Source organism: Cetorhinus maximus, chromosome 23 (assembly GCF_964194155.1).
Source record: "Cetorhinus maximus chromosome 23, sCetMax3.hap1.1, whole genome shotgun sequence".
Classification (NCBI taxonomy): Eukaryota; Metazoa; Chordata; class Chondrichthyes; order Lamniformes; family Cetorhinidae; genus Cetorhinus; species Cetorhinus maximus.
The window spans coordinates 29979716-30005761 of NC_135901.1; the positions used below are offsets into that span (position 1 = coordinate 29979716).

Below are 26046 nucleotides of genomic sequence, written 5' to 3' on the forward strand. Positions count from 1 at the left end.
TCCGACTGCGTCGATGAGCTTCAAACTCAGGTGGGGATCTGAATCCTTTCCCACAGTCCCCACATTTCCACGGTTTCTCCATGGTGCGCGTGCCCTTGTGTCTCTCCAGATCTGATGATCAGTTGAAGCCTTGTCCTCACACAGGACATGTATAATGTCTCTCTCCACTGTGAATGGTGGGATATTTTCTCAGGCTGTGTAACTGGTTAAAGCTCTTTCCACAGTCAGTGCACTGGAACACTCTCTCTCGGGTGTGTCTGTGTCTCAGTGCTTTTCCAATCACACTGATGTTTAAAATCTTTTGAACAAAACAGACAAACACTTCTCCTTCTAGATTCAAAGGCTGATGATATTCAGGTCGCGATGAGTTGAGCGACTGTCAGATCTTGACGTTTGGTTTGAGATTTCTGTCTGGAAATCCTCCTCTTCTAATATCCTGTAAAAGCCATCATTCTCCCTCCATTCTCACTCTGTTGTACCTAATATACACCCAACATTATTGCACTAAAATTGTGTGTAATACACAGATCTCTATCACATGATTAGAGATACGTGGGGCTATGGGGAGGAACTTTATTTCAGGAGTAAGTGCCTACCCACTGCCTACGGGAATGGTGGATGCAGAGATGATCAATAATTTTAAAATGAAATTGGATGGACACTTGAAGGAAATAAAGTTGCAGAGGAATGGGGAGATAGAGGGGAAATGGGAGCGACTAGATTGCTCCACAGAGAATCGCATGGACTCGAGTTGTCAAATGGGCTCCTTCTGTGCCGTACTGACTCTATGATTGCAAATATATAACGCAACTACAGTCCTATATTACAAGATTGGAAAGGATAATAAATGAACTTAATTACACTATAAATAATATATCTAAAGAGTCCCCTATCACAACATTAGAAAAATCGATGTCCTCCATTATTATATTGTCCAGAAGGGCAAAATACTTACAAAATAAAGTATGGGACGCTTCAGCCGTTGGGTTGGAAGCATGGGTGGTGGGGCCGGGGGGATGGTAGGATGCAGGTGACCAAGAGAGTGGGTTGGGGGGTTTTAGTTTCAAGGAGCAGGGGGTGGGGAGAAGGGGTCTTCAGACAATAATAGTGGGAGGGGTGGTGGGTTTAAAATCAACTAAAACTTACAACTTATCTTGTTCAGTCACATCATCTCTCTGCTGGCCAACTCACTGACTTGCAGTCCCACTCGAATCACTAAAAACTCACCCTGGAGACTCCAGCGATCAGTTTCCCACCAGCTGTCCTAGAAATACGGGACAAAACGCAAACTAAGGAGCAATCCCTTAAAATACAGGACAGTTAATCACCCTGAAATTGTCCCCCTAAATGTCAGCCATCTCCTGGGGAAACCACCCCTTTAATTGTGAACATTAGGAAAGAGACCATCCTTTTAGCCAGACAAATGTGTCAAGCTGAGGGACCAAAGGATGTCAATGTCTTTAAGAGGCAGAGAGACCTGGGCCAACCTTTCCAGAATCTACACCCTCCCTGGATTCACTTCCTTTCCCTTCAGTTCCTGCAAGTCAACAATTAGTCCCCAGAATGAGAAAGGAAATGGAAAGGGGGAAACATTGATTTCCTCACAGATGTTGCCCAGAGGAGGATGTTTGAGTCTGAAGCTCATTGTCCAACTTCTGCATTGTGACGTCCACAATTGACCCTGCCTGAACCAGCCAATAGAATCACTGTGCTCTGCGATGACGTCCTCGGGTTCCAGTCTGTAGGCCAGGCGTTCGGACACGGGATCCCCGTCCCCACCCATTGTTCCCCCTCCCCCTCCTCAAGCCAAGGTTTCCAGCATTAAAAGAAAAGAACTGCGGATGCTGGAAATCCAAAACAAAAACAAAAATACCTGGAAAAACTCAGCAGGTCTGGCAGCATCGATGGAGAGGAGCACAGTTGATGTTTCGAGTCCTCATGACACTTCAACAGAACTAAGTAAAAATAGAAAAGGGGCGAAATATAAGTTAAGGTTTCCACCCCCCCCACTTAAACCAGCTTATATTTCACCCCTCTCCTAATATTACTCAGTTCTGTTGAAGGGTCATGAGGACTCGAAACGTCAACTCTTTTCTTCTCCGCCGATGCTGCCAGACCTGCTGAGTTTTTCCAGGTAATTCTGTTTTTGTTTCCGCTGCTCCATTGTCCTCATGCTGGAAATTGACCAATGGGAAGAGTTGGAAGACCGGAAGGTCTCTAGCCCTCCAGCCAATCAGAGCGCGGGTTTTGTGTGAATGAAGATTGAGTTCACACAGACTAAAACTTCCTCCTGTGTCCAACATCTGTGAGTAAAACACTTTCTTTTCTCCCCCTTTCCATTTCTTTTCTCATTCAGGGAGGAAATTGTTGACTTGCAGGAACTGAAGGGAAAGGAAATGAATCCAGGGAGGGTGCAGACTCTGAAAAGGTTGGCCCAGGTCTCTCTCTCTCTCTTAAAGACATTGACATCCTTTGCTCCCTCAGCTTGACACATTTATTTGTCTGGCTAAAAGGATGGTCTCTTTCCTAATGTTCACAATTAAAGGGGTGGTTTCCCCAGGAGATGGCCGGCATTTAAGGGAACAGTAAATTAATATAGGGCAGAGATATGTTAAATGTTGTTATATGGTACATATTAGATATATTATTTATGGATCAGGAATAAAGTACTTTTATTATTATTTCTGGTCTTTTAATACATATGGGTCCTTACCTATTCAATATATTTTTGGCTGTGTAATCAAGCTCATTTATTATTATTTCTAGTCTTGTGATATAGTAGTGTAGCTATCTTATATATTTCCAACCTTACATTCATTACAGCACTGAAAGAGTCCATTTGGCAACTCGAGTCCAAGATCGTGACCATGCGCTGCCGAAATAAAGTTCTTCCTCGCATTCTCCCTGTAGCTCTCACCAGTAAGTATACTTCTATGAAGATTTTCAAGTCTTGGACAGGAATCGGTGAGCATGCGTCTTTTGATGAGCATGAATCGGCACCTTCAGGAGAATTTGGAAGTTTTACATCAGGTGCAGCAGGGTGAGAATGGGGGGAGAGTGTGTGGAATGGAGATTTACAGCTTTTGGGGAATGACAGAGGAAAGAATGGTCCATACAGACTAGAATTGTTGCTTCTGAATTTCTGTCCTGTACTGAAAGTGATGAATTTTGTAAACGCCTTTTACAGTATATCAGAAGGGGAGGATTTGCAGACAGAATCTCAATGTAAACATCACATCAAGATCTGATAGAGCAACCCATTTCATCAGGAACTGAATATCACCAGCCTTTGAATCCAGAAGGAGAAATGTTTGTCTTTTCTGTCTGCCTCAATCAGTTTTAAACATCTGTGTGACTGGAAAAGCACCGAGACACACACACCCAAGTGAGAGTGTTTCCAGTGCACTGACGGTGGAAGGAGCCTTCACCAGTGACACGGACTGAAAAAAACATCACCATTCACAGTGAGGAGAGACATTGTACATGTTCTGTGCGTGGAGGAGGCTTTAACTGACCGTTGGACCTGGAGAGACACAAAAACACCTGCACCTTGGAGAAACCATGGAAATGTGAGGACTGTGGGAAGGGATTCAGATGCCCATCTCAGCTGGAAATCCATAGATACAGTCACACCGGGTAGAGACCGTTCACCTGCCGTGTGTGTGGAAAGGGTTTCAGTCATTTATCCAACATAATGTCACACAAACTAGTTCACACCGGTGAGAGGCCGTTCACCTGCTCTGAGTGTGGGAAGGGATTCAGATCCCCATATAAGCTGAAGATTCATCGACGCACTCACACCGGGGAGAGGCCATTCACCTGCTCTGAGTGTGGGAAGGGATTCACTCAGTTATCAAACCTGCAAACACACCGGCGAGTTGACACTGGGGAGAGGCCATTCACCTGCTCCGACTGTGGGAAGGCATTCAGTGATTCATCTGGCCTGCGGACACATCAGCAAGTTCACACCAGGGAGAGGCTATTCACCTGCTTTGAGTGTGGGAAGGGATTCAGAGATTCATCTACCCTGCTGACTCACCAGCAAGTTCACACAGTGGAAAGGCCGTTCATCTGCTGTGTGTGTGGGAAGGGCTTCACTCAGTCAAGCAACCTTCTGAGACACCAGCGAGTTCACAATTGATTCCAGGGGTTGGATTCTGCTGTTATTGCTGCTGTTAATCACATCCAGGACTGAACCATGTTGACAGTTGAAGTGGGAGGGTTGGAGGTTTTCTTTCTACTGGACTGGCCGGTCTCACGACTTTGCTTCCAGTGGGCTGATGCTCTTTGAGCCTGGGAGTGCACATTTCCACTGAAATAATCCACAAAAGCTGATGAAGTACATTTATTTTAACCTAGATAGTAAATAATGCTTTTCTTACGACTGGAGGTATATCTGAAGTAAGTACATTTGTCTCTGTTCCGTTGAGTCTACAGCACAGGGGCAGGCCAGTCGGTTCAATTGGTCTCTGTCAGTATTTATGCTCCACATGAGCCTCCACCCGCCCTTCTTCATCTTCCCCCCCATCAGCATATCCTTCTAATCCTTTCTCCCTCATGTATGTACCTAACTTCCCCTTAAATGTATTCATGCTATTCACCTCAACCACTCGCTGTGGTAGCGAGTTCCACATTCCCAGCATTCGCTGGGTAAACAGGTTTCTCATGAAACCCCTATTGGATTATTGAACCCCTTTATAATTTTAAAGACTTCCATCAGGTCACCCTTCGGTCTTCTCTTTTCTAGAGAAAAGCAACCCCAGCCTTTCCTGACGGTTAAATGCTCTCAGTTCTGGTATTATTCTTGTGAATCTTTGTTGCCCTTTCTCCAGTGCCTCTATTTCCTTTTGCTAAATGGAGATCACAAATGTTGACAGTGCTCCCAGTGTAGTCTAACCATGGTTTGAAACGAGTTGAACATAACCTCCCTGCTTTTCAATTCTATCCCTCTAGAATGGAACCCTATATCTGGGCCCCACACTTCAGGAAAGATGTGAAGTTCTTAGAGAGGGAGCAGAGGAGATTGACGAGAATGGCACCAAGGATGAGGGACTTCAGTTGGTTGGAGAGACTGCAGCAGCTGAAATTTCTCTCTTTGGAACATGGAGTCATTAGGACATACAAGGAGACCATTCAGCCTATCAAGTCCATATTCTTTCAAGTGTCCATCCAGTTGTGAATCGTCTCTGCTTCCAACCCCCTCATTGGCAGCCAGTTCCAGGTCATTACCACTCGCTGTGTGAAAATATTCCCCCTCACATCCCCCCTGCATCTCAGGCCCAAAACCTTAAATCTGTGTCCCCCTCCTCCTTGTATCATCAGCGAATGGGAACAGCTTTTTTTTTGTCCACCTTAATTCATGGTGAAGTGGACTAAAGACTGGGTCCCAAACATACCCAGCTACTTGACAAACAACATAACATGAAATGGTTAATGTGACCAGGTGAATGAGACAATATTTTGACATTATCAAGGTATTGACACATACTCCAGAGAGAAACTGACTTTAAAACAATCAGTATAGTATTAAACACACTGGTCATGGTCACAAAATGAGTAAAATTGAAGTAACAGAGATAAACATTTGGATTGGATTAATTAAGGGCTTGGGAGAAATAATACTGAGTGAGAACTGTCCACAAGTTGAACTGGGGTAAGGAGAGAGCTGGAGAATCTTTCACATCCATGCTTGATCTGTTGCTTGAAGCATATGTCCTTATGTACTAGTAACCTAGAACTCACGGCGTTCCTTCAGGAGAAGAAAAGATTGAGTAGATGTTACCCCAGGCGGGGCCAGAACAGAACTGGAAAATAATGGAGTGAAATTGAGTGAGGGGTCAGAGAGAGAGTTCTCCTCCCCTCAAGGTGTGGACTGTAAGAATCCTGGGGGACCCCCTACTTCGGGTTTTCTTGCTAATTAGTGAAAACTAAATTAAAAACAATGACTGGCTGTGCATTGATTTTTAATTTGATTGTTACACTTCTCCTGTTTGTATTCCTGTTGTGATTACTCTGTGGGTGAGGATGGTTGACCGGTGACAGGATGGGAAATTGTGGTTTGGGTCTTCATTGAAGGGTGTAAAAGGGGCCTTCAGCAGAAATCTGGCAGAGCTGAGAACAGATGACTTGATATGTGGGAACATGGAGATGAACAGCTCCCAGAGGACATAGAAAACAGGAGTGTCTTGAATCGTAGATGACACCTGGGTGTCAAGACCACCATGTTTTCACTGCTTGGCATGGGAATGCTGACTCCCTGTACCGAGGACGGAGCGTGGGAAGCCAATTGCTTGAGAGTTTGACGTGGCTTGAGCAGGTACAGATGGTTCAATGACAGGTTTTGTAATTGGTCCGTTCAAATGTTAGCTCAGCAATGATTGGGTTAAATCAGTCTCCATAGACTTTGTGATGTAAAAAAGTATCAGAAGGGATTCCCCGAGCACAGAGATTTGTAGAGGTTTTACATATTGCATTGACTGTTGCCATGGCATCTGGGGCAGAGCAGGGAGCATTTACATGGAGATGGTGCTTCTACCCAGAGTGTAATGGTAATGCTGCTGCACTTTGATACTACTGCTCAGACATGAGCATGTGTCAGGTCTTATTTATACTGAATAAAATCTAACCACTGTCACCAATAAGGGTTATCACTGTGATTCATTTCAGAGTTTGGGAAAAGGGGATAAAGGGTTAATTGACTCCCTGAACCCCATTTTCTAACATCGCTGTGTCAAAAATGAAATCTCATCTCTCCCTCTGGCTCCTTTGCCAATTACCTTAGAGGGACTCACTTTCTGTTAAAGAGCCTGCCAACCCGTCTCACCCACTTTCCCTGAAGTGCAGAAATCTAATCATGAAAAGTCCAGAAAAATCAAATATTTTTACTCATCAAAGTTTATTAATGAAACAGAACATGGTTAAAAAAACATAAAATTACATGAGGATCGAAGAGAACCAGAGTAAAAGGATGTGCACAATATTCTGGACCCAAATGGTTTCTCTTCAGCTCCTCTGTACCTTGTTCCTGTGATTCCCACTTTGGACACAGGGGCACTGAACCCCGGGGGTTGTGTCACCTTCAGTCCCGGTCACCCCCTCCCGCTGCCCCGATTGGTTGGAGGCCAATTTCCCAGTCAGTTTTTCAGCACCTTCCTGTCTCTCTATCAGTGCGACGCCCATGGCAGTTTCCCAACGCGGCCCAGGCCCCATTATTCTCAGCTAAATTCAGCCCTCAGCTCCGTCGCCCAGCTGTCACTGACATGAGCAATAGGGAGACAGAAAGGTGCTGGAGGCTCAAATGGGAAGTTGAAACTTGTGGCGCGAAACCAAAACTTCAACATTTGTCTGTCAAAAGCATGTCATTTCTACTGGGGTTTTCGTTATTAGCTTCAGTAAGTGAGGTGTCCATAAAAGTGTTCATTTTGAAAAGGAAAGATTTGAAAAGCAAGGAAGTTATGCTTCACCTGATTCGTTCCATACGTCGAGTCCACTGGGTGTACTGTTAACATTTGTGACCTCCATGTAGAAAAAGGAAATAGGAGCAAGTAGTCATTTGGTAAGACAGAACTATTCAGGAGCAACTTGAGTGGTATTCCGCACTAACAGGATACTGCTGTCAAGGCAAAAAGACATTCCGCCTATCACACAAGTGAGCGACTGGTATATGAATTTAAGTGCCAGTGTGATGCCAGGTATGTAGGTCATATGTCCCAATTGGCGGGTTGTATCAAACAGGATGTCCCTTCAGCTGTTCACAACAGGTAAATTACGGACTGTACCCAATCAGCCCGTGCTTGCAAAACTCAAAACATAGCGTCCAACGTGAGATGTGATTCCGTGAATGGACAGCACTTGCTAAGCAATCCTGATTGTGCTAAGAATTAAACTGACAATCAATTTAAGATTATCAGCTGGTCTCGCAGTGTGACTCACTTACTCGTACTGGAAGCTGTGGGAGGGACCTGTCTCCTTGGGCCTCTGTTGCTAGGCAGAAGCACTGTTTTTTCGACTCTTGTGTTTGCTTAACTTCTCTTTAGGAGTCATAAAACTCATGAAAAACACAGGCACCTTTTAGAGTGAAGCTAAACCTCAATTTGACCTTTCTTAACACGCAGATACAGAAATACAAATAAAGCTTAAACATTAAAGCTAAAACTCATTCCTAACACCCACGAATACAAATATAATTTCCTTAAACTATCTCTATTTCCTAGCACTAGCATCACACTGGCACTAAAATTCATGTCCCTCATTACACATTTGTCTGATAGGCAGAATGCCTTTTGGTTTGGCGGCAGCATCCTGTTAGTGGTGAATACCACTCGTGTTGCTACTGCATAGCAGCAGCGTGAAACAGCGAGCTTCAGCTGCTGCTCAAATGTTGCTCAGTGCCAGACGAAAAGCTTCGACATGTCTCTCTTTTCAGCAACACTTGGAATTTATCTCCTGCTGAGGGACATTTGTTAGCTCTGCCCAGGCACTTGTACAGAGAAAAGGCAACAAGACGCTGTCTTATCCACTGTGGAACGTCGACATGGAAACCTGAAACAGGAGATCTCGACATTTCCGGGGACCTGTCAAAAATTCTTTCATGGGATGTGGGTGTTGCTGACAAGGACAGCATTTGTTGTTCATTCCTAATACCTCCTGAATACTGTATTACAGAGGGCAGTAAAGGGTCAACCAGATTGCTGTGGCTCTGTCGTCACAGACAGACCAGACCACATAAGGACAGCAGATTTCCTTCCCTAAAGGACATGAGTGAACCAGATGGGTTTTTACAACAACCAATGATACTTTCATGGTCACCATGACTGAGACAAGTTTTATATTCCAAATATAATTAATCAAATTCACATAACGGGCCACAGTGGGATTTGAACCCATGTCCCCAAAGCATTAGGCTGGGCCTCCAGATCCTGTGACATTACCACTACACTATCATCTCATCGAACCTGAGCCTGTTTCTAGAGACTATTTATGTGTTTTTTAAATTCAGAGTTATGGAAGACAACAAATTCTGTAAAAATTCTATATCTATGCTCAAAAGTATAATTCATTCAATGTCTCATTTCTCACAGATGTATTTATTTGAAATCTACCTGTAGTGGTAGGAAAAACACTATTTACTATCCAGGATAAAATAATTGTCTTTCATCAGCTTTTGTGGATCATTTCAGTGGAAATGTGCACTCCCAGGCTCAAAGAGCATCAGCCACTGGGAGCAAAGTCGTGAGACCGGCCAGTCCGGCAAAGAAACCCTCCGACCCTCCCACTTCACCAACTGTCAGAATGAACATGGTTCAGTCCTGGATATGATTAACAGCAGCATTAACAGCAGAATCCAACCTCTGGAATCACTTGTGAACTCGCTGATGTCTCAGCAGGTGGCATGACTGAGTGAATCTCTTCCCACACACAGGGCAGGTGAACGGCCTCTCCTTGGTGTGAACTCGCTCATGCGCCAGCAGGTTGGATAAATCACTGAATCCCTTCCCACACTCAGAGCAGGTATACGGCCTCTCCCTGGTGTGACGTTGCCGGTGCTTCCGCAGGTTGGATAACTGAGTGAATCTCTTTCCACACTCAGAGCAGGTGAACGTCTTTTCCCCAGTGTGAACTCGCTGGTGTGTTCGTAGGGTGGATGAATCACTGAATCCCTTCCCACACCCAGAGCAGGTGAATGGCCTCTCTCCAGTGTGAACTCGCTGGTGTATCTGCAGTTGGGATAACTGTGTGAATCCTTTCCCACACTCAGAGCAGGTGAACGGCCTCTCCCCGGTGTGACTGCGCCAATGAGTTTCCAGCTCAGACGGGACTTTGAATCCCTTCCCACAGTCCCCACATTTCCACGATTTCTCCATGGTGTGAGTATCCTTGTGTCTCTCCAGATTTAACGATCAGTTCATGCCTCGTCCTCACAGCAAATGCATGAGAGGTCTCTCTCCGCTGTGAATGGTGTGATGTTTTTCAGTCTGTATAACTGGTTAAAGCTCTTTCCACAGTCAGTGCACTGGAAACATTCTCACTTGGGTGTGTGTGTTTCGGTGCTTTTCCAGTCACACTTTTGTTTAAAATCTTTTTAAGGAGGCAGAACAGACAAACATTTCTCCTTCTAGATTCAAAGGCCGATGATATTTAGGTCCCGATGAATCGAGTGATTCGATCAGATCCTGACGTCACGTTTCATTTGTAAGTTCTGTCTGAAAATCCTCCCCTTCTAATGTCCTGTAAAAGGAGTTTACAAAAGACATCACTGTGAGTACAGAATACAAATTCAGAACAGATAATCCTTGATTGGATTCAATTGTTCGTCCATCTCATCTGTAAATCCTCCCCACCCATCCACCCACCCACACTCAATCCCCTCCCTCCTTCTGTCCTCAGTGATTACTCGACGTGTTAATTATTCCCATTCTCTCCTGATGATCCTGGTAACATAAGAACACAAGAAATAGGAGCAGGAAAAAGCCATTCAGCCCCTCAAGCCTATTTTGTCATTAAGTAAGATCATGCCTGACCTGCACTGTCCTCAAATCCATTCATCTTATAATATTCAAAAACCTATCATTCTCTCGCTCAAATATACTCAGTGACTGAGGACCCACAACACACTGGGATTTTTATTATCCTTTCATGTAATGTAGGTGTAACTGGCAAGGCCAATAGTTGTTGCCCCTCCCTAGTTGCCCTTGAGAAGTTGGGACTGAGCCACCTTGTGAGCCTCTGCAGTCCATCAGGAGTGACTTTTCTGTCGCGGTTTGATCCAACCGAGTGTCTTGCTCGGCCATTTCTGAGGGCAGTTAAGGATCAGCCACATCCCTGTGGGTCCAGATTCACATGTAGGTCAGACCAGGTAAGGGCGGCAGATTTCCTTCCCTGAAAGGCATTGGTGAACCAGATGGAAAAGAGAATTCCAAAGATTCACAAGCCTCTGAGTGAATAAATTTCTCCTCATCTCAGTCTGAAATGATCTGCCCCTTATCCTGAGGCTGTGCCCCCGTGTTCTAGATTCCCCAGCTGGGGGATACAGCCTCTCAGTGTCCACCCTTCACACCCTGGCACTGGCTGCACGTTGGCTCCACCATTTGCCGAATGACCCTCCGGGACTGACGTGAGGGGGCACATTCTTGATGAATAAGACCCCAGGCTCCCTCCCAGCTGGGCGATCACTGTGAGGAGCAGGAACCCCGGCTTTGCCTCCTGTGGCACTGAGGCCAAGTCTGGTGTCCCTCCCCCCACCCGGGCAGATACCAGGAACCCAACATTGATCCCCTTGGGGTCTATAAAAATCAGAAGCATTTTCAAAACAAATGCTGATTCTCCTTTAAATTGATTCACTTCCTTTCCCTTCTGTTCCTGCAAGTCAACAATTTGCCCCCAGAATGAGAAAAGAAATGGAAAGGGGGAGAATAGAAAGTGTTTTACTCACAGATGTTGAACAAAGGAGTAAGTTTTAGTCTGTGTGAAGCTCAATCTTCATTTTCACAAAACCCGCGCTCTGATTGGCTGGAGGACCAGAGTCCTTCCGGTCCTCCAACTTTCCCTAACAAAAACAGAATTACCTGGAAAAACTCAGCAGGTCTGGCAGCATCGGCGGAGAAGAAATCAGTTAACGTTTCGAGCCTTCATGGCCCTTCGGCTTTTTGTTTTTATCTCCAACTTTCCCTATTGGTCAACTCCTCAGCATGACGGGAAGGGACGGGCTCTGCCCCGCACATGCGCAACTTCCCCTCTCCCGAGTTCTCCGAGCAGCTTCTCGCTCTGGCCGGAGCCGTCAGCCGGTTGCCTGGAAACCTTGGCTCGAGGAGGTGGAGGGGGAACAATGGATGGGGGCGGGGCTCCCGTGTCCGCGCTAATATAAAAACAAAAAACTGCGGATGCTGGAAATCCAAAACAAAAAATAAAAAATACCTGGAAAAACTCAGCAGGTCTGGCAGTATCGGCGGAGAAGAACAAAGTTGACGTTTCGAGTCCTCATGACCCTTCAACAGAACTAAGTAAAATTAGGAGAGGGGTGAAATATAAGCTGGTTTAAGGGGTGGGGGATGGGGAGAGAGAGAGAGGGGGGGTGTGGTTGTTGGGACAAGCAGCCAGTGATAGGTGGAGACAACCAAAAGACGTCACAGACAAAAGAAAAAAGGGGTGTTGAAGGTGGTGATATTATCTAAAAGAATGTGCTAATTAAGAATGGATAGCAGGACAAGCAAGGTACAGATAGCTCTAGAGGTGTCAGCTGTGGCTCAGTCCATAGCACCCTCGCCTTTGAATCAGAAGGTTGTGGGTTCATGTCCCACTCCCGGAAACCAAGAACTGTGATTGTACTCAAAAGAGTTACAGATAGCTCTAGTGGGGGTGGGGTGAAATAAGACTAAAAGGGCATAAGAGGTATAGATAAATGATTGGTGGAATACATTAAAAATAATGGAAATAGGTGGGAAAAGAAAAATCTATATAAATTATTGGAAAAAAACAAAAAGGAGGGGGAAGAAACGGAAAGGGGGTGGGGATGGAGGAGGGAGTTTAAGATCTAAAATTGTTGAACTCAATATTCAGTCCGGAAGGCTGTAAAGTGCCTAGTCGGAAGATGAGGTGCTGTTCCTCCAGTTTGCGTTGAGCTTCACTGGAACAATGCAGCAAGCCAAGGACCGACATGTGGGCAAGAGAGCAGGGTGGAGTGTTAAAATGGCAAGCAACAGGGAGGTCTGGGTGATGCTTGTGGACAGACCGAAGGTGTTCTGCAAAGCGGTCACCCAGTCTGCGTTTGGTCTCTCCAATGTAGAGGAAACCGCATTGGGAGCAACGAATGCAGTAGACTAAGTTGAAGGAAATGCAAGTGAAATGCTGCTTCACTTGAAAGGAGTATTTGGGCCCTTGGACGGTGAGGGGAGAGGAAGTGAAGGGGCAGGTGTTGCATATCTTGCGTTCGCATGGGGAGGTGCCGTAGGAGGGGGTTGAGGAGTAGGGGGTGATGGACGAGTGGACCAGGGTGTCACAGAGGGAACGATCCCTATGGAATGCCGTCAGCGGGGGGTGAAGGGAAGATGTGTTTGGTGGTGGCATCATGCTGGAGTTGGCGGAAATGGCGGAGGATGATCCTTTGAATGTGGAGGCTGGTGGGGTGATAAGTGAGGACAAGGGGGACCCTATCATGTTTCTGGGAGGGAGGAGAAGGCGTGAGGGCGGATGCGCGGGAGATGGGCTGGACACGGTTGAAGGCCCTGTCAACTACCGTGGGTGGAAAGCCTCGGTTAAGGAAGAAGGAGGACTTGTCAGAGGAACTGTTTTTGAAGGTAGCATCATCAGAACAGATGCGACGGAGGTGAAGTAACTGAGAGAATGGGATGGAGTCCTTAAAGCAAGCGGGGTGTGAGGAGCTGTAGTCGAGGTAACTGTGGGAGTTGGTAGGCTTGTAATGGATATTGGTGGACAGTCTATCACCAGAAATTGAGACAGAGAGGTCAAGGAAGGGAAGGGAAGTGTCAGAGATGGACCATGTGAAAATGATGGAGGGGTGGAGATTGGAAGCAAAATTAATAAATTTTTCCAGGTCCCGACGAGAGCATGAAACAGCACCGAAGCAGTCATCGATGTACCGGAGAAAGAGTAGTGGGAGGGGCCCGGAGTAGGACTGGAATAAGGAATGTTCCACATACCCCATAAAGAGACAGGCATAGCTGGGGCCCATGCGGGTACCCATAGCCACACCTTTTATTTGGAGGAAGTGAGAGGAGTTAAAGGAGAAATTGTTCAGTGTGAGTACAAGTTCAGCCAGACAGAGGAGAGTAGTGGTGGATGGGGAATGTTCGGGCCTCTGTTCGAGGAAGAAGCTGAGAGCCCTCAGACCATCCCGGTGGGGGATGGAGGTGTAGAGGGATTGGACGTCCATGGTGAAGAGGAGGCGGTTGGGGCCAGGGAACTGGAAATTGTTGATGTGATGTAAGGTGTCAGAGGAATCATGGATGTAGGTTGGAAGGTACTGGACAAGGGGAGAGAGAAGGGAGTCAAGATAGCGAGAAATGAGTTCCATGGGGCAGTAACAGGCTGACACGATCAGTCTGCCGGGACAGTCCTGTTTGTGGATTTTGGGTAGGAGGTAGAAGCGGGCTGTCCGAAGTTGGGCAACTATCAGGTTGGAAGCTGTGAAAGGAAGATCTCCAGAGGAGATGAGGTCAGTGATAGTCCTGGAAACAATGGCTTGATGTTCAGTGGTGGGGTGATGGTCCAGGGAGAGGTAGGAGGAAGTATCTGCGAGTTGACGCTCAGCCTCCGCGAGCTAGAGGTCAGTGCGCCAGACAACAACAGCACCACCCTTGTCAGCGGGTATGATGACAATGTTAGGGTTGGACCTGAGAGAACGGAGTGCAGTAAGTTCAGAGAGAGGTTAGATGGGTAGGGGGCGCCTGGCCTGCAGACTGGAACCAGAGGATGTCACCGCGGAGCAGAGTGATTCCTATTGGCTGATGCAGGCAGGGTTCCATTGTGGACGTCACAGTGTGGAAGTTTGACAATGAGCTTCAGACTAAAACTTCCTACTCTGGGCAACATCTGTGAGGAAATCAATGTTTCCCCCTTTCCATTTCTTTTCTCATTCTGGGGGGAAATTGTTGACTTGCAGGAACTGAAGGGAAAGGAAGTGAATCCTGGGAGGTTGCAGACTCTGGAAAGGTTGGCCCAGATCTCTCTCTCTCTCTTTTAAAGACATTGTGACACCCGAGTGAGAGTGTTTCCAATGCACTGACTGTGGAAAGAGCTTTAACCAGTTACACAGCCTGAAAAAACATCACCATCCACAGTGAGGGGAGACCATGCACATGTTCTGTGTGGAAGAGGCTTCATTTGATTGTAGAACTTAAAGAGATACAAGGACACGCGCACCATGGAGAAACCCTGGAAATGTGGGGATTGTGGGAAGGGATTCAAAGCCCCATCTGAACTCGAAACACATCGACGCACTCACACTGGGGAGAGGCCGTTCACCTGCTGCAAGTGTGGGAAGGGATTCACTCACTCATCCAACTTGCTGGCGCACGAGCAGGTTCATACCAGGGAGGGGCCATTCACCTGCTCCATTTGTGGGAAGGGATTCACTCAGTTATCAACCCTGCTGCGACACCAGGCAGTTCACACTGGAGGGAGGCCATTCACCTGCCCTGAATGTGGTAAGGGATTTACTCGATCATCCAGTCTGCTGACACACCAGCGAGTTCACACCAGGAAAAGGCCCTTCGCCTGCTCTGAATGTGGGAAGGGGTTTACTAGATCATCCAGTCTGCTGACACATCAGCGAGTTCACACCAGGGAAAGGCCATTCACTTGCTCTGTGTGTGGGAGGGGATTCAGCGATTCATCCAGCCTTGCGAGACACCAGCGAGTTCATACTGGGGTGAGGTCATCCCAATGTTTCCTTTGTGGAAAGGGATTCACTCTTTCATCCAACCTGTGGAGACACCAGCGAATACACACGTGGGAGAAGCTGTTCACCTACTCTGAGTGTGGGAAGGGATTCACTAATTCATCTGACCTGCAGAATCACCAGCGAGTTCACACTGGGAAGATGCCATTCGCCTGCTCTGAGTGTGGGAAGGGATTCACTCGGCCATCTCACCTCCAGACACATCAGCAAGTTCACACCGGGGAGAGGCCGTTCACCTGCTTTGAGTTTGGGAAGGGATTCACAGATTCATCCAGGTTGCAGAAGCACAGGAATGTACACACGGAGGAGAGAGGCCATTCACCTGCTGTGAGTGTGGAAAGGGATTCACTGAGCCAGCCAACTTACTGAGACACCCTGGCAGTCACCCCGATTAGAGAGCCTTATGTTCAGACTGTGGGTGTTAATTGTATCAATTGAGGTTAAGCATATACAGGTGGAGGATATTGATTAGATGCTTACTTGAGCACATATGAAACGACACTCGTGCGGTGTGCAGGAGGGTGAGGAGGACCTCCTCATAATCCTGCTGCAGGGCCTGGCTAAGGTGGTCATCAACAGGTCCAGGCAGTGGGTGATCGAGGGGGTTGTCCGGCCTGTCTGCCCCTTTTCCACGGCTACGTTCACGGCTGTGCGTCCCTGGAAAGGGAGACGCGGTGTCCACCGGCACCATCGTGCCCTTCCGTGCCCAGTGGGCACAGTGGGGACTGGGATGCTTTATTGACCTCTCGAATCACATTTTAATTTGAGGTTGTATGTTTCCTTTAAGATCAGTTTTTCTTTATGCAGTATCCCTTTAAGGGGCTGCTTTTCACTTTGTTCCTGATTTGTTAATTTAGTTTAATTTTTTTAATCAAAAGAGTATAAAGCCACACTAATTGGAGACCCAAGACATTGGAGCAGAAGTAGGCCATTTGGCCCATTGGGTCTGCCCTGCATTTCAATGAGATCATGGCTGATCTGATAATTCTCAATGCCACTTTCCTGCCTTTTCCCCCATAACCCTTGATTCCTTTACTGATTAAATATCTGTCTATCTCAGCCTTCAATATACTTAATGACCCAGCCTCTGCAGCCCTCTACAGTAGAGAATTCCACAGATTGACTACCCTCCGAGAGAAGAAATTCCTCCTCATCTCTGTCTTAAATGGACGACCCCTTACTCTGGGATTGTGCCTTCTAGTCCTGGACTCTCCCGCAAAGGGAAACAACCTCTCAGCATCTACCCTGTTAAGCCCCCTAAGAATCTTATGTTTCAATAAGGACACCTCTCATTCTTCTAAACTCCAATGAGTACAGGCCCAACCGACTCAACATCTCCTCATAAGAAAATCCCTCCATAACCAGAATCAACCTAGTGATTCTCTGGACTGAATCCAATGCCAGTATATCTTTCCCTCGCTAAGGGGACCAAAACTGTTCACAGTATTCTAGGTGTGGTCTAACAAGCGTCTTGTATAGTTTTAGCAAGACTTCCCTATTTTTATACTCCATTCCCTTTGAAATAAAGGCCAACATTCCATTTGCCTTCCCTATTACCTGTTGATCTTGTATGTAAGCTTTTTGTGATTCATGCATGAGGATCCCCTAATCCCTCTGTGCTGCAGCTTTCTGTTGTCTTTCTACATTTATATAATATTCAACTCCTCTATCCTTCCTGCCAAAGTGTATAACTTCACATTTTCCCCCTTTATATTCCATCTGCCACGTTTTTGCCTACTCACCTAACCTGTCTATATCCCTCTGTAGACTCTTTGTGTCATCCTCACCAATTGCCTTCCCACCTATTTTTGTGTCATCCGCAAACTTGGCGAAAGTACATTCACTTCCCTCATCCAACTCATTAATATATGTTGTAAATAATTGTGGCACCAATCCCTTTGGTGCTACATTAGTTACAAGTTGCCATCCTGAAAATGCCCCCCTTATCCCAACTCTCTATCTTTTATTAGTTACCCAATCCTCTATCCATGCCAACACCATGGGCTCTTATCTTATTAATTAGCCTTATGTGCGGTACCTTATCAAATACCTTTTGGAAATCCAAATATATTACATCTACTGGCTCCCCTTTATCTATCCTGCTTGTTAGCTCTTCAAAGAATTCAAATAAATTTGCCAGGCATGATTTCCCCTTCATGAAGCCATGCTGACTCTGCTTGATTATATAATGTATTTCTAAATGCTCTGCTATTACATCCTTTATAATAGACTAATATTTTCCCAATGACAGGTATTAAGCTAACTGGCCTATAGTTACCTTTTTTTTGTCTCCCTCCCATTTTGAATAAGGGTGTTACATTGGCAATTTTCTAATCCTTTGGGACTTTTCCAGAATATGAGAATTCTTGGAAGATCACTACCACTGCATCCACTATCTCTGTAGCGACTTCCTTTAATTCCTAGGATGCAACCCATCAGGTCCAGGGGACTTATCGGCCTTTAGCCCCATTAGTTCCCCTAGTACTTTTTCTCTGGTGATAGTTTTTGTATTTATTTCCTCCCCCAACACCACTCCCCCCCGCCGGCTTTGCCCCTTGATGATTTAGTGTTTTTGGAATGCTGTTAGTGTCTTCTACCGTGAAGACTGAGGCAAAGTATGTATTCAACTCCTCTGCCATTTCCTGGTTCCCCATTATTATCTCCCAAGCCTCATTCTCTCAGGGGCCTCTGTTCACTTTTCCCTCTCTCTTCCTTTTTATATACTTAAAGAAGCTCTTACTGTCCGTCTTTATGTTACTTGCTAGTTTACCCACAAAGTTTATTTTCTCCCTTTTTTTTGGTAATCTTTTGTTGGTTTTTAAAACTTTTCCAATCTTCTGGCTTACCACTAATCTTTGCCACATTGTACATTTTTTCTTTCAATTTGATACTATCCTGAACTGCCTTGGTTAACCATGGTTGGTTTATCCCCTTCCTAGAATCCTTCTTCCTCACTGGGACGTATCTTTGTTGTGAGTCATGAACTATTTTCTTAAACGTCTGCCATTGTTCATCAACCATCTTTTCTGCTAACCTCCTTCCCCAGTCCACTCCAGTCAACTCTGCCCTCATTCCTTTGTAATTACCCTTATTTAAGTTTAGCACAGCTGTTACCGACCCAAGTTTCTCACTCTCAGACTGAATGCTAAATTCTACCATGTTATCATCATTGTTTCCGAGGGGATCTTTTACTCTGAGATCATTTATTAAACCTACCTCATTACCCATTACTACATCCAAAATAGCCTGATCCCTGGTTGGATTCACAACATATTGTTCTAGGAAACTGTCCTGAAGGAATTCTTGCTCATGGCTACCTCGGCCAATTTGATTTTCCCAATCTACATGAAGATTAAAGTCACCCATGATTAGTGTACTGCCTTTTTTACATGCCTTCATTATCTCCTGATTTATTCTCTACCCCACAGTATAGCTACTGTTAGGGGGACTCTAGACTACTCATACCAGTGTCTTCTTCCCTTTGCTATTTCTTACCTCCACCCATATGGATTCTACATCTTCCAATCCAAGATCATTTCTTGCTCTTGCACTTATTCACTTTTGTACAAAGCTACCCCACCACCCTTTCCTTCCTGCCTGTCCTTTCGAAAAGTAACATACCCCTGAATATTTACTTTCCAGCTTTGATCTCCTTGTAACCATGTCTCCGTAATGGTTATAAGATCATACACATTAACCTCTATTTTTACCGTTAATTCATTTATCTTGTTCTGAACACTAGGAGCATTTAAGTAAAGAGCCATTAATTTTGCTTTTTTACCGTTTTTCCCCCCCTTTGACCATATTTGCTGCTCTTTTTTATGTTTGTACACTCTGTCCCTTCCTGTTACACTTTGGGAATCATTACCTAAATAGCTGCCCTGCAATGCTGCCATATCCTTTAGCTTTGTAAGCCTACGTGTACCCCTTCCGAAACCCTCCCCGCCTCTATTTGCTGGGTGGGGGAGGAGTGGGCTGGATGACCTTTGAACTGGTGCATCACGCATCAGTGGGTGTCCAGCTCGCGGCCGATGTCATCCAGCAGCCTCAAACAGTGGTGTTCAGCCCCGACGGCACACGTGTGTTAAAGGACACTCAGGTGCTCGGTGGTTCCATTCTGAGCGTACCCCTGCTCGGACGGAATTCCACATTGTCCCCAAGCCCCAAACCTTCCCTCGGGAGCCTGGGCCCCACAGCCTGAGCTGCCTCGTGGAAATGCGCTCCATGCCTTTTAGCTCGGCACGGCGGGGTTTCCTGTCTGGGCTGCTGCTGTACACCCTTCACCTCCTTGTCTTCGCCAGCCGGCCAGACACGCCTCTTACCATTTGGGGGGCGGAGGTCCCCAGTGGGGGGGGGGCTCTCTACATGGGGTCCTTCCCCTTTCCATCGGGGACCTGGGGTGGAGCGTGTTGCATGCAGCAGTCCCAGACAACCGTAGGTTAAGGTGGTTCACAGACTCCCAAGATGCCTGCGTTTATTACAGCCTGGTGGAACCCGTGGACCACGTCTGTGTTAGTTGTAGTAGATTATTACAGCCCCTTTTCAGTTTTCTTAAGGGGCTTTTTCTTAATTTTTGGTCGCACTTCAGCCCCACGCTCCTGATCTTTGGGCACCTGGTGTGGAGTGGGGAGGGGTGAAGAGGGAGGAGGACCTCCTTGTAAGCCTGCTCCTGGGCCTGGCCAAGCTGGCCATTAACAGGTCCCTGCAGCGGGTGGTCGAGGGGGTCGTCCATTCCGACTGTCTGCCCCTCTTCCCCGGATATGTTCACAGCCGGGTGTCCCTGGAGAGGGAGCGTGCGGTGTCCACTGCCACGCTGGAGGCCTTCCGTGACTGGTGGGCACCGCGAGGGCTGGGGTGCATCATTACCGCCCCCCAGAACCACATTTTGATTTGAATTAGACAAGTTTCCTTTGTGATATTTTGCTTTTAGTTACAGTGTCCCTTTAAGGGACTACCCTCTTTAATTTGTTAATCTGTTAATTTGACCTTTCTGTTGATTTGTCAATTGGTTCTCGTTTTATTTGTTATCATGGGGAAACAATTTGGTTAGTTTCTTCATTTATTCTTTGTGCTCATTGGTTGTTTTTGCTTTCCTCAAAAGAATATAAAGAGACACTTAACTGACATAGAGTGGAGTCAAGAGGTATATACATGTAATGTTTCATTCTGCGAATAAATTTAAACCAAGTATAGATTGGCTCCAATAAAAACAAAATGCTGGAAAAAAGCTCAGCAGGTCTGACAGCATCTGTGGAGAGAGAAACAGAGTTAACATTTCTGTATGACCCTTCTTCAGTTTCAATGAGATCGCCGCTCAGTCCTCGAAGCTCTATAGATTACAGGCCCACTTTCCTCAATCTCCCCTCATAAGATCGAGGTCTTCCGTGACCAGTGGGCACCGCGGGGGCTGGAGTGCATCGTCAGCCCCGGGTACCACACTTTAAAAGGAAACTTGCAGAATTAAATTAAAGGTTTGTTTATGTCACAGTATCCCACCAGGGGCTGTCACTACCTTTTATCAGTTTATTTCATTGATTTAGTTTCCTTTAAAAGAGCAGATGAAGCCACACTTACTAACATAGGGTGGAATGGAGTCAGGAGGTACATACCTGTACTGTTTCACTCTGTGAATAAATCGTCGTTCCTTCACTGTCGCTGTATTAAAATTCTGAAACTCCCTCTCTAACAGCACTGTGGTTGCACCTACACCAGGTGACTGCAGCAGTTCAAGAAGGTGGCTTATCACCACCTTCTGAAGGGCATTTAAGGAAAGGCAATAAATGCTGGCCTAGCCAGACCCACCCTCATTCATTGTTCCCCCTCCCCCTCCTCCTCCTCGAGCCAAGGTTTCCACGCAGCCGGCTGACAGCCCCAGCCAGAGCCAGAAGCCGCTCGGAAAACTCCCCCTCCCCCTTTCTATGGTGGCTGGCTGGTCCAAAAAAAGATGCAGAGTGACCGCTGGCAGCAGCCGCACTGCGCCTGCTCTGGACAGCTCGGCTCAGCAGCATGCCTGAACTGCCAGCTGAGGGAGTGGGGGAGGGGAGGGGACTTGGCAAAAGTCTTCCCTTCATTTTCTTCCCAGTTTGATTTTAAACAGTACAGCTTTTGTTTTTAGCTTCAGACACAGACTAACACTTCCTCCTGTGTCCAACATCTGTGAGTAAAACACTTTCCTTTCCCCTCCCCCTGGGAAATGCAGAGAGGTGTGGGACTCTGTAACTGGAATTAGTGCTGAGGGGGAAATGCTGGGGATTTTGTGGAACCTGTTTTTATTGTATCAGCTGTTGATAGTCAAATTTATCCTGTATGTTCAAATACTATTTGCCTCTCAATGCATGCTTCATTTGTGTTGGTTTTAGTTTGATTGTTACAGTAAAGGTTTTAAAAAGTGAAACCTTGTCCTTCAGTTTATTCCATTGGGGTTGTTTGGAAATTTGTTTAATTTAAGGTTATCGGCCTCCACAGGGATTGTAAGAACAGAGATATGTCTCGTGTTGTTATATGGTACATATTAGATATATTATTTATGGTTCTGTAATAAAGTACATTTATTATTATTTCTAGTCCTGTAAAATAGTACATTAGCTACATAATATATTTCCAGTCATAGACTCATCACGGCACAGAAGGAGCCCATTCGGCAATAGAATGAGAATGGAGGGAGGGTGTGTGGGATGGAGATTTACAGCTTTTGGGGAATGAGAGAGGAAAGAATGTTCCATAGAAATGAGAATTGTCGGTTCTGAACTGACAGTGATGAGTTTTGTAAACTCCTATACAGGATGTCAGAAGGGGAGGATTTGCAGACAGAAACCTCAAACTAAACATCACGTCAAGATCTGACAGAGTCACTCAATTCATCATGACCTGAACATCGTTGTCCTTTGAATTTAGAAGGAGAAATGTTTGGCTGTTCTGTCTGATTCAATAGGTTTTGAACATCAGCGTGACTGGAAAAGCACTGAGATACACACACATACTCCAGAGACTCGAGCCCCCATACTCCAGGGCCCACACTCCCGGTGCCAATACTGAGGGAGAGCATCTTTCGAGTAAGACATTAACCCGAGGGTCCCATCTGCCCTCACAGGTGGATGAACAAGACTGAATTGGAAAGCCACAATTAGAAGGAGAGCAGGAGGGGGAGGAGTTCACCCCCGGTGTCCTGGGGCCCGATATTTATCCCTCAATTAATATCAGTGGGAACAGATGATCTGGTCATTGTCACATTGCCGACGGTGGGAGCTTGCTGTGCACACATTGGCTGCCAGTTTTGCAACAATGACTACACTTCAGAAAGAGCTGCATTGGCAGTGAAACGCACTGACGTGCCCTGAGGTGGTTAAAGGCCCTATATGTAAGCATGTTTCTTTTTACATGGACCCGCTCCTATCCTTCCAAGCACATCGTCCAGCAGGAGCATGAACCAGCATGAGCCAACTGACTGGGGGGCACAAGAACTCCCAGTGTAGACCGAGGCTGCTTCCCTTCAGAGGCCACTGATTAAGTTGTGGCAAGTGGCCATTTAAAGAGTGTGCCTTGACTTGATGGTCTGAGAAGCCAGCCCTTTTCCCCCTGTGCAATGCTGGCTGAGAATAGACATCAGGGCTGCTCAATGTACTGAAAGTACTCTGTACTTGTGAATACTCTGCCACTGAAGATGGGCGGAGGTAATGTTTTCATCCCTGTTATTCTGTTTGTCTGTAAACAATTTATCTCCCAAACTAATGGTTGGATTTTAACAAAACTCAGTACGCCGACAGGATATGGCCCACGGAAGAACTAATTTGTTTTTGGTGAAGATCCGAATCCTGGAATTTTTGAAGGGATCTGTTCACATTGGGAGATCGGGAGAATCGACCTTTTCTTTTCGATTGTTGTAGTTTGCTTTATTTCAAATGTTGATTGTTTTCGAATGTTGTGGATTGTCTCCGCTGCTGGGGTGGAATTTGTCACAGCTGTCAAAATGTGAGCAGAGTTTTCAGAACAGGTTGTTGGATGTGCAGATGGATGCTGTTAATTAATACATTAATATTTTTCTGCTAAAGAGCATGTTTTCATCCTTGATTTTCTGTCTTTAATACATCTCAAAAACTAATGGTTGGATTTGAACAAGCATAGTATGCAAATGTGGTATGGCCCAAGGAAGAAATGATTACATTTGGTGAAGATGCGAACCAGATCCAGATCCTGGAATCTTTTGTATTCGTATGCCATGCCTGGTCCTCTGCAGACTAAATGAATTTGTCCAGACATTTCACCTTTTCAATTAAACCAAAGCTTGGTGGACAATTATTCCCTGGTGCATTCCCCATGGAAACCCCTCAACCAATCAAGAGTACATGTGCCAACCAATCAACACCCTGTTTCTCAGTCAATATAAATTGTTGTTCCCTTTGACATTTGGTGTTCTTGCATCTGCCCTGATGAATGCAAGACAAAAAACTTCAACAGCATGTCTCGTTTTTCAGAAATACTCGAAATTTTAAAAGCGTTTGTTAACATTGGGAGATTATTTCACCCAATGTTTTTTTTCTCCACAACAATTTATTGTAAACAATGATAACAAACTGTCGTCGAAAAAGTCACATGCATTTGCACGAGCAAATTTGTTAATTTTAGTGGTAAATGTTCCAGATTCAGATCATTTTCCAGATCTGAAGAGCAATTCTACACATGTAGTTAAAAATTCTGTTTAAAACTCACACAAACGATCATTTCTGCTCACTGCACAATGATAAAGGAATGTGCAGCCATCAGCTAATCCCACACTCCCAATGAAGTCTATAGTCTGGTGTCAGCTGATTGTGGAATCACAAACAAACTGATGTCATCTTAGAATGTGATGACATCAGCAGATTGCACAATCCCAATGGAATGCGATGATGTCAGCTTGATCTTAGACATAAGCGGTGTGATGGGAAATATACAGAACTGGACCAGTTTTCTTCAATAGAGAAACTCTGCTGCCCGTCTCCCAACTCACACTCAGTCCCGTTCACCTATCACGCCCTGTGCTCACTGACTGACATTGGCTCCCACTCAAGCAATGCCTCAATTTTAAAATTCTCCTCCTTGGGCCCAATTTATCTCTGTAAAAGTGAATGGGATGTTGATTGAGCTAAATTCTGGCTCATTCTTTTCAAATCCCTCCATGGCCTTTTTTTCAAATCACCACGTGGTCTCTCTCACTCTCCCCATCCCTGTAATCGTCACCATCCTTACAACCCTCCGAGATAACTGTGCTCCACTAATTCTGGCCTCTTCATGATCCCCGGTTTCAATTGCAGAGCCACTGGGGGCCGTGTCTTCAGCTGCCGCCTGGGCCCCATGCTCTGGAATTCCCTCCCTAAACCTCTCTGCCCCTCGATCTTTTTTGCTCCTTCAGGACACTCCTTCAACCTACCTCTCTGACCAAGCTACTGGTCATCTGAGCTAATATCTCTTAATGTGGCTCAGTGTCAACTTCTGTTCGGTAATCGCTCCTGTGAAGCTCCTGGGATGTTTAAAGGTGCTACATAAATGCAGGTTGTTTTTGTTGAGGTGTTTGAATTATTTTCAGGGGACGCCGCTATTGTTAAGCAGTCAAACACTTTTTTGCTGCGTCCAGAGAGAGCTACAGGAAGGCTGTACACTTTAATTGGCCATGCAAGGCTTTGTTCGATGCTTCAATATACAGAGGAGTGGGGACATTATTATATCAGTCACTCAGAGCTGAACAGAAACCCGTCTCTTTAAACACACATACAGGGAAGAGGCTGAAATGAAATCTGTCACTTATAATCCACACAAAAGCAGGAGGCTCAGATTCACAGGCAGAAGGAGTCCATTCAGCCCATCGTGCCCCTGCCATCTCTTTGAAAGGACTTTCTGATTCATCCAACTGCTCTGTTTTTCCCCCCTGGCCCTACAAATTGCCAATTACTTTAGAGGGACTCACTCTCTGCTAAAGAGCCTGCCAACCCCTCTCACCCACTTTACCTAAAGTGCAGAAATCTAATCATGAAAAATCCAGAAAAATCAAATATTTTTACTGATAAAAGTTTATTAATGAAACAGAACATGGTTAAAAAATAGAACATTACTTGAGGATCAAAGACAAGAGTAAAAGGATGTGCACAATGTTCTGGACCTAAATGGTTTTTCTTTAATTCATCTGACCCCTGTTTGCTGCCCTCTTTGTGGAACACCTCCTCTCAGCCCACAAGCATGACCCTGACCTTCCAGTTGTTGCCATTATAATTCACCACCTTGCTCTCATGCTCACATTTCTGTCCTCGGCCTGCTGCAATGTTCCCGAGAAGCCCAACACAAGCTGGACAAACAGCACCTCATCCTCCGATGAGGCACTTTACAGCCTCCTGGACTCAACATTGAGTTCAACAACTTCAGACCGTCAACTCAGTCCTCCATTTTGAGTCTTTTTTTATCAAGTGCCAGTCTGCATCTTGTTTTCATGTTTTTGCTTTCAGACAGAGCTGTCCTTTATTCTGCCATTAACACTTACTCTGGGCCAATGCTTTGTTTCTTTACTGCAAAATTACCTCTCCCTTTGCCTTTTCTTCCATAACATTTTTGTTATTTAATCTCGTCTGCCCTCTAACCAATCCCTGACTTTCCCTTTTATTCCA

The 26046-nt window shown here is 45.7% G+C and overlaps 4 protein-coding genes and 1 pseudogene across 5 annotated transcripts in view; 2 read left to right on the plus strand and 3 right to left on the minus strand.

Moving 5' to 3' along the window:
- The window catches only part of LOC144697263 (uncharacterized), a 330696-nt gene that overhangs the window by 179183 nt on the left and 125467 nt on the right, over positions 1 to 26046 (minus strand). The gene's annotated exons all lie outside the window — the stretch shown is intronic.
- Positions 1 to 26046, minus strand: part of LOC144697287 (uncharacterized) — a 685032-nt gene that overhangs the window by 131221 nt on the left and 527765 nt on the right. The gene's annotated exons all lie outside the window — the stretch shown is intronic.
- Positions 1 to 26046, plus strand: part of LOC144697957 (uncharacterized) — a 375283-nt pseudogene that overhangs the window by 128153 nt on the left and 221084 nt on the right. The gene's annotated exons all lie outside the window — the stretch shown is intronic.
- The window catches only part of LOC144697393 (uncharacterized), a 131522-nt gene that overhangs the window by 101175 nt on the left and 4301 nt on the right, over positions 1 to 26046 (minus strand). Inside the window, 1 exon segment of the mRNA XM_078569372.1 lies at positions 9361 to 9786. Coding sequence (XP_078425498.1) covers positions 9361 to 9786 — 426 coding nt within the window.
- Positions 11719 to 20879, plus strand: LOC144698463 (uncharacterized). Its single transcript, XM_078570405.1, has 3 exons — positions 11719 to 11775; positions 15083 to 15709; positions 20787 to 20879. The coding sequence occupies exons 1-3, from the start codon at positions 11719 to 11721 to the stop codon at positions 20877 to 20879; spliced, it is 777 nt and encodes a 258-aa protein (XP_078426531.1).

Coding starts and splice junctions, on each gene's coding strand:
- LOC144698463 (XM_078570405.1), top strand. CDS start 11,719: ATGCGCAACTTCCCCTCTCCCGAGTTCTCCGAGCAGCTTCTCGCTCTG. Junction 11,776..15,082: donor TTCTCGCTCTGGCCGGAGCC/GTCAGCCGGTTG, acceptor ATTTGTGGGAAG/GGATTCACTCAGTTATCAAC. Junction 15,710..20,786: donor GGTTGCAGAAGCACAGGAAT/GTACACACGGAG, acceptor TCCCCTCATAAG/ATCGAGGTCTTCCGTGACCA.